General features: G+C 31.6%; 1 protein-coding gene across 1 annotated transcript; it reads right to left on the bottom strand.

The window, feature by feature from the left end:
- Nucleotides 1–5,162: 5,162 nt before the first annotated feature.
- Nucleotides 5,163–11,673, bottom strand: BXL1 (beta-xylosidase 1). The gene is made up of 6 exons (XM_068626428.2): nucleotides 11,261–11,673; nucleotides 8,901–9,182; nucleotides 7,936–8,105; nucleotides 7,110–7,558; nucleotides 6,615–7,028; nucleotides 5,163–5,999 (listed from the first exon to the last, which is right to left on the bottom strand). The coding sequence occupies exons 1-6, from the start codon at nucleotides 11,669–11,671 to the stop codon at nucleotides 5,407–5,409; spliced, it is 2,319 nt and encodes a 772-aa protein (XP_068482529.1). The 5' UTR covers nucleotides 11,672–11,673; the 3' UTR covers nucleotides 5,163–5,406.
- Between the last annotated feature and the right edge of the window lie 2,779 nt (nucleotides 11,674–14,452).

Genomic DNA, 14,452 nt, shown 5'->3' on the forward strand with positions numbered 1-14,452 from the left:
TATCTAGTCTTTTTTAGGTTCATATGAATGTTTTGGTTTTTGAAAAGTTGTTTCATCAATATCAATTTTTTGTTTTCATGTTCTGAAATTTTCTAGATCATTAAAGTTCTTAGGAGTAGTTTTAAATTATTGTTTTTTTTTCTTGGAAGATAAATGACTAGATGAGCTAATTAATTAAGCATGATTTAGTCAAAAAAATAGTTTAATGATTTGGAAGAATATGTTGTATTGAATTGATGTGGAAATTGACTTTGATTGGAAATTGAAAAGAGTTATAATGGATTAATGTATCAGTGATTAAAATTGTTAGAATATGTGGAAGTTGAATAAGTGATAGTTTAGTTCATTTATGATAAAGATTAATTTTTTAAGCTACATGTTTAACTTTTGATTGTAGTGTTTTTTTTTATGGGATTGTTATGTTAATAGGTTGGATTTTGATTGCATGATATAATTTTATTTTTTATTTCAACTATAATTATTTTTATTAGTGAAAGTAACATCCTACATATATACTTAAAAAAATCAAAAAAATTATTAAATAAAAACTAATTTTAGATACCAAAATAATTAGTTATTATATTAACTAAATTAAAAACTATTTTATAAACTAAAAAATTATAGATGTATAAAGTAATTTTTATTATTAATAAAAAATTATAAAATAATTTTTAAATTAATATCTAACTATTAGTTACTAAAATTTTCGCTATATAATTTAGTCAAATGACTAATTATTTTTTATCTTAAGATTACTATTTAATGATTTTCATATATATATATAAAATAACTATTAAAAAAAAAAGTCTTCCTAATTTTGTTTGGTTTTTGTACTACTATCTTACACAACTATTACACATTCTCACCTAAAAATACACACAACAAATTACACGAAAGTGATACAATGTGTTAATTAAAATTATATCTCTAAAATACAATTTGTTTTATATAATTTGTAGTTATTGCACTGGATTATTCTTTATTTTACCAATAATAACTAAAGACAGAAAGTTAAAATATTTAGTTGGTTTGAATTTTTTTGCAACCATTATTACATTAGCATATCTATCTTAGTTAAGTTTATATGTGATCATGTTGCATTATTCGTTATTTTCTTAAATAAATAAAAATCAAAATTTGAAAGCTTAATTATATATATGAATTTTTTATTCTACAATTTGGATTTTCCTAAACTGGTGTGGTGCATTACCTTATAAAAAATCATATTCGGTTGTCAGTGTTAAAATTAATATGTTTAAGTAATTGTATTTTTTTTTAAAAGGAGTAGCCATTTTAAAATAATATACGATAAATGATCAACGTATATTTATTATATTAAGATATATTTTTATTATATACATTATTTAATAACATTTTAAAACAATATAATATTTTTTTATCAAAATTTAACTATTAATTACTTAGGGTACTCGATAACAAGTTGAATACAATAATATTAGTTTTAAACTACATATGCTATCAATGTGATAAAGATTGTCACAATCAATTATGATACAAAATTTAATGTTGCTAGAATTATTGAAATTCGTATAATTTATTGCAATACAATACTATTTTTTTTTTGTCAGCATAATCAATTCAACAGATTAAAGGATATCACAATATCTTGAACTTAAGGTCGATTTTCACATTTTGTAATTATATATATATATATATATATGTAATTTTTTAAAATTATATTTAAACTAACTTAAAAAAAATAAGGATATCCTATGCATAAAAAAAATCATTTTAATATAAATAAGGTATTTAAAAATATTTTTTATTATTTTCTTTCTTTTTTGTCCTTTCAATTCATAGGGTACCCTCACAAACGGTGTTGATTGGGCCATTTGATTAAGAGACATAAGCAATACTACTTAATTCAATCCATATTTATCTTATGTTAAGTGTGTTACAAAGATATTAAATACTTTATATATATATATAATATGTTAAATTTTTATAGAAAATTTAGATTTAATGTAATGAATAAAACTTTTAATTAATAATTGCATTATATATATAAATTTTATGTCAGTTTTCTGAAAATTAAAAAGTGTTGTACGATTGCCACTTGTCAAAGGCCCCACCAATCTCTACAAATCTAAGACTCTATTTTATAGAGATACTTTCACCACAAGATCCACCAGCTAAGCCTAAGACCTATACCACAAGATCTACCACTAACAATTATTTTTTTTTAAAAAAATACTACACATAAAACATCAATTTATAATAGTGATATAATAAAATTGTTTTATTGCAGTAAAAAAATTATTATTTTTTAATTATAATTATAATTATATAAAGGTTGTAAGATATCAACAAGGCTATTTTTTGAGTTATTCCCTTTTCAATTTTATATTCATTTGTCAACTTTGACAACTGAAAAAAATATATTTTACTATAAAAATTGGTTGTAAGTTAGATATAATTTATAAACACAGTTGTAAAAGTAACTTTTTCTTATTTTTGATTTGAGGATTTTATATGATGTTTTACTATATAATTTTTAATTGAGGATATAAGAAAAATTTCATATAAAAATTGAAATTTTAGATAAAAAAAAATGGTTATATACTTGAAACAAAGTTGTTAATATATCATTTTTTTTAACTTATATTAATGGTTACCCTAATTAGGATATATCATACATCTATTTGAACCTTTTATTACCATTATTATTAGTTTAGTTTTACCCTAATACATTATCATCTAAAAAATAGTTTTTAAAATATCATGCACTGACTATTTTTTTTTTTATAAAAGATTTCATGTTAGGTATTACTACGTAACTTGGCGTCTAAGCTAGGTTGACATTTCAAGTAACAACAATCAACTGTCATCACATGAAAAAAAAAAGTATTATTATTAGAAAAAATATACAAAAATATGGGAGACTGGACCAAAACTCATATGTTACAAAAATGATACATAGGTAAACTATACTTATTCAAAAAGAATTCTAAAAACAGACTAGAAGGAAGTCTATTATACCAATGAAATGATTCTCTATGAATAAATCCTAAATTAACCAATTTATCAGCACACACATTTCCTTCACAAAAAATATGAGTAACCCTAGACTTGATTTTTTCACAGTAATTAAGACAAGTATTTTATCGATTACGAAATATTCACGGAACATTAGTCCTAGTAGTAAACGCAACACAAACCAAGAAAAAATCACATTGAGTCAGACATTAATAAACCTCATCTTTTGAGTTTTTTCCCTAGCATGTATAATTTCATAAGACTCAGCAACCATAGCAAACTAAACTTTAAGAAACCTAGATAAAACACCAATAAATATCATACACTATCTTAATCTTATCACCCTTCTTTTTCTTATAATATTTTTATTGTTTTTTATAATAAACAATTGTGTAAATTTACTTTTTCTTTAATGTTGAGAATTGACACTAGGGACGGTGGATTATTGGACGGTGGATTAATTCCGTACAAAATTATTGTCCTACTCCTATAGTCCTATCCTTATCCTCTGTTCTTAATTAATTGCAAATGCAAAGCTCTCAACATTTATAAAAATTCATAGTACCAACCATATGTGACTGTGATCTTTTTACCAAATTATAAAGTGCCTTTTACAAATAATAACCTGTTTTCAGATACAGTTCTTTAATATATGAAGTTTCTTTATGGTTTAGTCATTTGGTTAAGTATGAGTTACTGTAAATTCTCTTAAACTTCAGTTTTTATAGTGGGAAATACCCATCACTGTTCAAAAATAACATCTATCCTACAACTTTTTTTTTATAACAAAATATATTATAATAAATTAATAATTTATTTATGTGTAAAATGAATAATACTAAAATATTGGTGCTCATCTATATTAAAAAGTTAAATCTAGATTATATAATTTACTAAAAAAAATTTTGAGACTCTCCTTAAAAAATTACATGGCCTTTAATAATATAAAAATATATATTAGTATTTTAAATTATAAAATATTATTATTTTGAATTTTCAAATGATGTTTTTGGTGAATATCATATACCACTAGAAGCTTACATTTTTGTTGTTTTACTTTGTTTCTAAGGAGAAATTGGTTTAAAATTTGATTTTGGTCTACTTTGAGTGAGTAGTCAAATACATTTATTAGTCCAATTCAATTCAACTGTCTAAACAACGAAAAGGGATCTATTCAACTTGGTTCAAATTTGTATGGAGTCATATTTTTTCTTAGCTTGTGGGTTTGAAGTTGACCACATTGGTTTACTCATTTAATTTACTCAACTTTGTTTCATTGGACACGCTTCACCTCAAATTCAAATTCAATAGATAATATCATTAGGATTAATCATCTTATTTGAAGTTCGTTTTTAAGGTTGTTGTTTCATCACGATTTTATTTTTAAAAAACATTTCGATGAAAATTAAGAAAAAAAATTATTTAAATTATCACCGACTCTAAAAAAATATTAGTTGTACTGAAACAATACCCTGTTTTTTTTTTAGAGTTTTGAGAAAAAATTTATGATCCCCACTGTACTGATTGGGCCGAGAGATTGGACCGAAAGGTCCAATTAGGTCCATGCCAATCGAAAGCAATGTGAAGACTGAGCCGAGAGTTCAACCCAAAAGTGAACTAAAAAAGGTCAATTGAAATTATTATTAAGCAAAAGCCCATGAAACTGGGCCCAACTGGGCCCAAATATGTAGGTGTGTGTAGTAAATGTTTAATACAAAGAGAAAAGACCCAAATAACTTCTGGGCCCAATAAAAGAGTAGTATAAATAGAGGGTCATCCTGAGAGGTAAGGAAGGGTGAATTCATTCTAATATCTTGTAAAACTGAATCTAACTTTGGCATCGGAGCACCTTTCAAGTACGCACACCCATCTGTGAGAGGAAGCCGAGACCAAAAACCGAAAGATCAAATGGAGTAAATTAAAGTTGACCGAGAAGTGTCCGTCAAGCAATTCAATAAAACGTGAAAGATTTTCGAATCAAATACAAACCAAGAACAAATAAGCTGAAAGATCACGCCGAGAAAGGAGTCCGAAAGCGAAGGCCGAGAGGTCAACGGGTGGAAGGCAAAGGGAGTTTGTTTCTAGGTCCTTGTAAGAACACCCACGTATAACACTAATGTCGTGACCAACTGGATCAAAGAAGATGGAATGAGGAAAAGAAAAAGTAAAAAGAAAGAATATATATAACGTAATCTTTGTTTATATCCCTTTTTGACATATGAAGTATGAATAATAATGATACATGGTTTTACAAATTACAGTTGCCATCTATATACCCTTATTTTACATCTGAATTTTTCAGGCTATAGTAACTTCTTTCTTTTTCTTTATTCTTCATATGATGCTTTTGCTATTTGGAGCTGTCAAATTTGCTTGACAGATGATGAATCAATGGCAGAATGAATGTGTTCAGTTGTTGATCTGTTGCATAGTTTGGACAGAAATAGAATGTTTGAGATCACCAATGTGGAGTTCATGTTCACCAGAAGGGATCCTTCGAATCCCGAACTGGTCCACGACGGACAAGTGTTTGCAGACATGAACACCAACCGTCACCCTTTGCGTGGAGCCAGCAGGAACATGGATCTTCTGAAAGTTCACCAGTTGTTTGATCTGAGACCATTTTCCTGGCGGCGGTTTCGAGAATACGAGAAGGGTGTGGGTCCCATCCATGGAGCCGTCATTTTTTACGTCCACGTGGAATTCCATGTCCAACGTGTCATGATCACAATTGGCGTGGCTGAGCCTCGGTGCTTGGGTGGAGAGGGTTGAGTTAGTGAAAGTGGTTAAGGGCAGTGAGAGGTGTTTGGGAGCAATGGCTAAGGCGTGGGTGAATGTTGAGTAGCTTAATCCATGTCCGAATGGGAAGACCACAGGTCCTTTGTAGAATCTATAGGTTCTTCCTGGGTAGCCTGTTCCTGGGTTTGGACGCATGTCCATGTTTGTCATCGGCACTTTAGACAAATACCCTTCTGGGTACCATGTCATGGGTAATCTTCCACCTGCAACACATCCCAATATATTCCCACTTTATCCAAAATAAACCAAAGAAGAAACCGGTGATTTTGGTTTTTAAGTTTTATCGAGTTATATATACTATCTAGTTTTATCAAGTCTTCCTAGTTTATGATTTAAATATTATTATGTCTTATTTTATGTTGTATTTATTGTTAAGACTAATGTTTCTTTGATATTTTGTAATAGATGAGAACACTTGTAATAATTATGTTGAAAAAATCAGGTTTAGAGTTTCTCACATTTTTCGTGAAGAAAATATATCTGATGATAAACTTGCTAGCTTAGATTTTATCATAGAGAGTATTTTTATTGGTATAATAGATTTTCTTTCATTTAGTCTTTTCATAAAAAAATTTATTAATAGGTATAAATTTTCTATGTAGCCTTGGTATGGTCCACTCGATAAGTATCCCTGGAATGGAATTGACCAGTTTTTGTTAATATATTAATTTTAGTCTAATTTCTTTATATATATTTTTTTTAATAATATTTTTTTATATGATAATAAATGATTGTTGTTGTTTGAAATATATTAAATTTAAAATGAAATTTTTTATAAAAAAAAACAAAGAAAAAGACGATGTGTGACTGTTTTTTACCTGGGTTAGTATGACCAAAGATGACGTCAGCTATGGCGGTTCCTCCCGCTTGGCCAGGATAACCAACCCACAAAATGGCACTGATCTTTGGGTCATTTACAGCAAACGAGATATCAACTGGGCCACCAGACATGATGACCAAGATCACTGGGCCCTTTGAGGCCCTAGCCACCCTAGCAACAAGCTCCTGTTGAAGGCCCGGTAAGAGAAGCCCAACTCTGTCTCTTGTTTCGGCTTCTACAGACTGGTCAAGGCCCATTACCAACACAGTGGCATCAACTACCTTAGCTACGGTCTCTGCTGCTCCAAATAGTTCGTTTCCTCTGCAAGCCACACCCCTACACCCAATTTGATGTGAAGTCTTCACATACCTCGCAATCCCTTGCAAAGGACTCGTATACCCACACGCCACACCTACCACAATTCAAACTATATTAGCCTTTTTCTTTTTGTCACCACAAATACGATTATTAGCTTGTTAAGTTGTTAACTAACCAGCATAGTTCCCTATCATTGTAACTGTAGCGTCCGAATTGGGCCCAATCACTCCTACGGTGCGGATTCGCGCAGGGGATAGTGGTAAGGAGTTTCTCTTGTTTTGTAAGAGTACTATGCTCTCTCTAGCTGCTTCAAGGGCCAGTTCTTGATGGGCCGGGGTGCACACGTCTCTTGGGCCCAAGTTTCCGTATGGTTGGGCCGAGGGTTCGCCGTCAAACATGCCCAATCTCATTTGGACCGTGATGAGATTGGCCAAGGCAAGGTTCAGATCGTTTTCGGAAATGAGCCCCTTCTTTATGGCAGCATCGGTGTGGATCGCCAAGAATGGGCCGCAGTCCAAGTCCAGGCCCGCTTTTATGGCATCTGCTGCTGCTTCCTCGGGTGTTCTCGTGTAGTGTTGGCTGTCGTAGAAAACTCCAACCGAGTCACAGTCCGAGACTATGTACCTTTTTTTTTTTTGTGTACGACAAAAACAACGGTGAGAAAATTGGTAAAAGCTGAAACCAAAAGCCCAATTAATTAAAGGGTAGTTCTTTCTGCACCTCTACATTTTCTATCTGCACCCTTACATTCTTTGAAATACCAGAATTATCCTTGATAGTTTTGGATGATTTCAAAATAAGGGTTCTGTAAGAAAAGGTGTTTCTGGAATAGAAGTTCCCTATGGTAAGCAAAGTGTGTTTCCAGAATATCTCAGAAAGAGTAATTTGGAAGTCATTTTAAAGGGATAAAATGGTCTTTTCCAAGAATGATGAGGTGAAGGAAGTGATTTGTTGGGGTGCAGGGAGAAATACCAAAAAATAAATGAGTAAATTGGACTGACCCATTGAGGCCCCATTGGCCACGGATAGTGTTGCGAAGGAGATCAGGGTCAGCACAGGTGGGCTTGCCATTGACCTGATTGTAAGAACACATGACACTCGCCACTTGTCCTTCCAACACACAGGCTTTAAATGGCACGTCGTAAGTGTCCTCCAGATCCTGTTTGCTTACCTGCAGGTGCAAAAAAGCCCACAAAAGCCTTTCAATTTGGGCCCATGGTTTTATTTTATCATTATTTGAAGTGACGTCATTTGTGTAAGTGGTGATTGATTGGGTAGTGTGAGTGGGATGGGCCCAACTAATTAGCAAGTGGGCGCAAGTCGTTGTCACAACAACTTCCATCAGTTCCAGTTCAGAACAAACTGGTTCATCATCAAAAACAAGTGGTTTGCATGAAAGAAAGGACAAAATGGACAGGTAGATCAACTTTATTTATTTATATAATACATTTAGCCAACAAATAAAAAATCATATAAAATGTAAAAATAATGTTATATCATAAAAAAGATTTTTATGATTTTAATATGGTAAAATAATTTTAATATCGTTTTTTAAAATTAATAAAAAAGATTTCATTTATTTTTCATTTAGAATTTAATCAATTTGAAAATATATCAAAATGAAAGAGTTTTTTTTTACCATGATGGAGTTATTTTTTTTTGTTTTTTACCGAAGTGGAGTCCGTTTAAAAAAGTTGCAAATTTAGGCAAGTCGTGCCAATTCGGCACGACTTCATATGCACAAATCGTCCCAATTAGACATGACTTCTACCCTGTCATACTGAAGTCGAGCCAACTTGACACGACATAAAATACATATATAAAAAAATGGCAGAAGTCGTGTCAAGTTGACACAACTTCAGTATGAAAAGACAGAAATCGTGTCAAGTTGACACGGTATAATATGGCAGAGTAGTGTCTAATTAAAATAACGAGCTTCAAAACCCCAAAATGGGAGAATATATACCTTGGCATTGAAATGGAACCTGTCTACACCATTCCAGTTATCAAGATCATAAGCGGTGTAGTGTTTACAACAAGCAGCCACCTTGAGGCGGTTTCCGGCGCCGTCGCCTTGGAGTCCTTGGACATAGCTGGCGGCGTATTTTGCGGCGAGGGTTGGGTCTTCGCCGGGAGTCTCTTGGCCGCGGCCCCACCGTGGGTCGCGAAAAATGTTGACATTTGGACTCCAATACGTCAAGCCACCCTGTCCACCGTTGTACATTGCTCTTGCTTCATCAGACACCACCTGCATATACCACCCATCATTAATTTCCTACATTTCTTTTTGTACCTCCTCCATCATCATTACTTACCTATATTTCTTTTAGTAAACCCTTAATTACTACCTAACAATATAAACTATCCATAAAGGTAATTATATGAATATCAATCAATTCATATCGCAATCAATTTTCAAGGACAATTTTAGATATTATTCATTAATAATTTTTAAAATATTAAAAACCTTAGACCCTCTGCATATGTATTAATTAAAGCACCAAAATAGAATAATAATTATTTAGAGAAAAAAAATCTTAATCTCTCGATTTGTTCTCTGTCTTAGCCAAACTACCAACAACCGGAATATTAAAATTTGCTTTTGAGAGTAAGAGACAAAACAAAACACCTCATTTTTGACATTTTCTGGAATCTAAATGTCACGACAAATAAGTAAATATCCAAATCAACATTGAATGGTTTTCCTTTTCATCATCACTTTATCTCAAGAGAAGAACTTCACTTCACCAATAATATATTAATATAACAACTCTTGGTAATGTGATTGGTCTCTTTGTTACAACAATCGCAACTTTTATCATTATCAGCATTAAAATCATTAGCCATGGCCACCAAAACGAGAATGAAAAGAAAAAAGACGTGGTGGAAAAGTCGACGCAAGTTTTTGCAAGGCATCAAATACCTACTATGTGTTCTTCAATTATTCACCAAACCAATAATTAACAAAGATGCAAACACGATGAAACTCCATGCTTCATTAAACAACTTCAAACATGCAAATTAAGATAAGTTTGAAGTGAAAACATGTAAGAGAAATTAGAATATGAAAGGGATCTGCTAATGAGCAGAAAAGAGAAAATTAATTATTATTCCAATCTTGAGGGATATGAATATTGAAGTAATGAATTAAAGAGGGAGTGAAGACAGGGACAAGCAAAATCACCATCATCTATGTTACTTTCGTAGTTAATGAATGAATGGCGTAATGGACTTCTTTTACCCTATGGTTGCTGACAATTTGGGTTGATGAGTTTTCAAACTTATCATCATTTTCTTTACCATTAAAATGACCTCATTGTCCGATTGCACATATATTTATATTCAAATGCAGCAACCCACATGGTGGTTGGGACACAATTTTGTCAGCTACCATGTAAACCAGCTAAAACAGGTTATAACGAGGCATCACACTCTTAATAGTATATATATAAAAAAAAACTTACTTGGATTAGAACAAAAACGAAAGTAATAACCAACAAAAATACCCAGTCACTTTTTGTAATCTTCATGTACAACAACAACTTTTTTCCGTCGTTCTTCAGATGTTTTGTAACTAAAAACTCTAGAAAATGTATAAAATCTCGAGCCCCGTACTCAAAACTTAAAAGTACACTCAAAAGTCAAAAATTCAAAAAACTTATGAAAGTAACCATTTAAGACGTGGGAATTTATATATCTTATTATATAAAAATTATGAATGTATGATTATTTTTTTTTAAAGAACATAAAATGATTTTATTGAAGTAATTTTTACTGGGTAATGTTGATTTTGGCTTAATCTTAAGTTCACATCAATGTGGGTTCATTGTTTGGGAAAGAGGTTTGAGGGTTATAAATTAAACTTTCGTTTTTCACTGTTAAATATTTCAATTTGTAATATCTTTTCCCATAAATAAAAATGAATTGTTTTTCTGTGCTCGGAGATTAAGCTAAATTGATCGAACTCCGTTAACAATTTTTTAGTGTGTTTTTTTTTCTTTATCTCTTTTATTATTCCGCTCTATTTATTCAATATTATTTATCGCTCTCTTAGGATTCTATTTTAGTGGAGAAATTACCCTTGTGTGGTGTTATATTGGGACTATAATAAAGGCATGCATGCAAAGGCAATATTTAATGTATTAATTATGGATAAAAAAGGTGATGGATAAATGGGTAATTTTGTCATGAATGGCCGAAAAGAAGAATAAAGGAATCTACTTTTAATTATTTATCAGCCAACGGAAATGAATATTGAAAAAGTTGATGTTATAGGTTTAGTGGGAGGGATACGATAGAATAAGGAAGAGGGTAAAATGATCTCACCCGTCCAATTTGGCGCCAGAGAGATTGATTGAAGGAAGCAGCGGTTGTGATGACCTGAGGGAACATGGTGGCGCCGGGGAATGCCCCACCGAACTTGGTGCCGGGGCCCACATTGGAGACGCCGTGAAGCGCCTCCGACCACCACTCGTAGCCTTGGATTCCGAGCCGGGGCAGGGCGATGGCGTTGTTGACGACGAGCCTAATCTTTTCCGGCAATGTGAGTCTGGCTATGAGGTCCTGCACCCTCACGTGGATGGGGACGCGGGTCCTGCAAAACTTGAACCCCCTGGTGAGTCCGTTCGCAGGGTCGCACGCGAAGGGCACCCTCCCTTGGGACGTCCTTGGGAAGGACAGTGCCACACAGAGCACTAGCGCAATGGCTAGTAATTTGGTGTGGTTTTGAGAAGCCATGGGTTGAAAATGAAGAACGATAGTGAGTGGGTGGGATATATATATAGAGAAGGAGTTGCGTTTTTGAGTGGGTTTGATTTCGATGTGGGGGCTTAGAGAGAAAATAAAAGTTTATTGATTGCGTTTCCACGTCGATTGATTAATTGCATAACCTTAATAAGTATGAGGGTTGTGAGATGAGAGAGTGAGTGAGTTTAACACGTAGTTAGGCTCGGTGGGTGGTGCCTGGGTTGGTCCCATTTACTACTTGTGTGCTACTAGATGCTGAAATGCATTCATTAAAATATATTACATGCCATAACTTACAAACATGGATGCTTATAAAGTAAGAAAAACAACCCAATTATTTAAACAAAAAAACACAATCTCTCACTTTTCTTTTCTTACTTTATTCTTACCTCAAAATATCCATTCATTTTTGTTAATCACAAGTGTTATACTGAGAAGGAGTTAGATGTCTGGTTTTCATGGTTCTGGAGGTATGTCGTAGATTGATGGAGAATGCACGACTCTCTCCTAATATGATAAAATGTTATTAGAATTTTTTAAAGTGTTACTAGACAATAAAACTTCTAAATCGAAAGTCTGAATTGTCGGTCATTCATATAGTCTATAGTCTAGTGGTCTCTCGGTACAAAATAATGTTCACGTCAAATCATGGGTTAAGAGCATTAATCCTAATTAGGGGTTATACAACGTGATTAAATGTTCATTGGGTCTGTCTTAATCATTCTAACAGAATAAGATCCACTAGAACAGTATAAATAAGAGAGATTCTCATAGTGAAATGTAATGTTATTTTGAACTCTGAACTAGATCACCTAAATTGATCTCATCTAATTTGAGTGTCGAAGTATCTCTGCAGGTACTCTACCCTCTCGGATATCAAAGAAAAACAATCAGAATTTGAGGCATTCGATCTCCAATAAATTATAATTGCAACTAGTAATCTTTATTATCAAACCCTTGGCTCTAAAGAATCTTGATCAACATATGTTATATGATTTGCGAAGTTTCTGCTGCTCTGCAGACACCAGTTACAATGACCTGTCTTGAAGACCCTTCAAATTGAAAACCTACTTGTGAGTGAACGCTTTCACTTTCACTTTCACCCCCGTGATGTTTCTCCAATTGACTAAAGCACCACAAAAAGAATATCAAAGCCCGTGACACCATTTGAAGAAAATATGTGTTTTTACATTCTGTTTCCACCTCCCTTACGCATGTACATACGAAGAATGCTACACTTTTTCTATGGCTATTTTTCTTCCATATATGGCTCTATTTTTTAACAGCTCTGATTATTCTACACAGGTAGGTGAGTCCTTATACTTACCCCAGAAAATTGTAATAGAATATGATTATTGATATATGCATGTAAATGAAATTCTATGCCAACTTGTAAGGGTCCCACGTGTGATTGGATAAGGAAGTGTTATCTATTTAATAGTCTATATATATGTATATCTTTTATCAAGTGAAAGAGAATCGAAGGGTTGTAAGAGTTTCATAAAAAAAATTCAAATATCTATGAAGCACGATACAAACAACAATCAGATACGAATACAAACACGAAAATATGTATAATCTTTAAAATTAATGTAGGATATGAGACACGAATCTATATATTATATAATTATGAATTATATTAATTAACAATAAAAATTTATGTACACAAATATGTTTTAATTTTTTTTATAGTAAAAAGATATTTTTTATAACTAGTTCAAAATAATTTGTTCATTCTTTTTGTAATCATAATATAATATAAATTTGAATTTTTAAAAATTAATATATTTTTTCATTTTAAAATTATATTATAATTGTGTTAGAATTGTCAAAAATTAAACAAATATTTTTTAAATATAACACTTCACCGATAAACGTCATACAAGTGTCATAAAAATATTGGTGTCGGTGTCTGATACGTACGTTCAACATAAACACACTATTTAACGACATAACTAAATATAAAAATTGATAGCATTTAAGAGCAGAAATAATTTGAAATTATCTGCGAACATCACGTCCCATTTGGTTTCATTTTTTGTGAATTATGTGATAGACTACCAACTGTCTTGAGAGTAAGGCATGTGAGGTTCTCAAGGAAGATTCCAAGTTCCACATGCCACCAGTCTCAATACAATAACAAATATTCAGTCAAAATGCAATTTTTTGTGCTTAAATTTTGATTTTTGAAAAAGATTATGAACCTAGTGGAACATTTAATTTGCTCAAACATAATATTCTATATATGAGATTGGATCGAAAATCAGGTGCATTAATTAGAGAATCATTAGTTCGTGCTTGAATATGAAAACAAATAACCATTTCAAGGGGAAAAAATCAGGAAAAAACATAATGAGTATACGTAATGGTTTGGTCTTCTTCTGCATAGTAAATTAGGTTAAACCCTTTTATGTCCAAACAAATAAGAAAATCAAATTCTTTGTTTTAAACTTTAAAAAAACAGAGCACTTTTTTAGTTAACATTGCATGTATTCTCTGTAATAAATATTTTTAGCAAAAAGAATAGAATAGAATAACTAACTAATGACAGAACTTTCTCTTTAAGCATTAAAAAATAGTTATTTGATTAAAATTTGATTTTGCTTTAAATGTTGTAAACAATTGTGATAAAATAATTTAAAAAAAAAAATTCGAAGCTTTTTTCTAATTAGAATTTTAGTTGTTACAAATTCATAGGATAAATATTTTTTACAGATGTTTAATAATTTAAATTATAGTTTTATCATATATATTGCTTCTATCATGAATTAA

This window comes from Phaseolus vulgaris, chromosome 9 (assembly GCF_051622355.1).
Source record: "Phaseolus vulgaris cultivar YP4 chromosome 9, ASM5162235v1, whole genome shotgun sequence".
Taxonomy (NCBI): domain Eukaryota; kingdom Viridiplantae; phylum Streptophyta; class Magnoliopsida; order Fabales; family Fabaceae; genus Phaseolus; species Phaseolus vulgaris.

Bases quoted from the DNA above. Each gene is read 5' to 3' on its own strand.
- BXL1 (XM_068626428.2), bottom strand. From the start codon at position 11,671: ATGGCTTCTCAAAACCACACCAAATTACTAGCCATTGCGCTAGTGCTC. The intron at 9,183-11,260 runs GTGAGATCATTT...TGGTATATGCAG, and splicing joins TCTGGCGCCAAATTGGACGG to GTGGTGTCTGATGAAGCAAG. The intron at 8,106-8,900 runs GTATATATTCTC...TTGCACCTGCAG, and splicing joins GGTTCCATTTCAATGCCAAG to GTAAGCAAACAGGATCTGGA.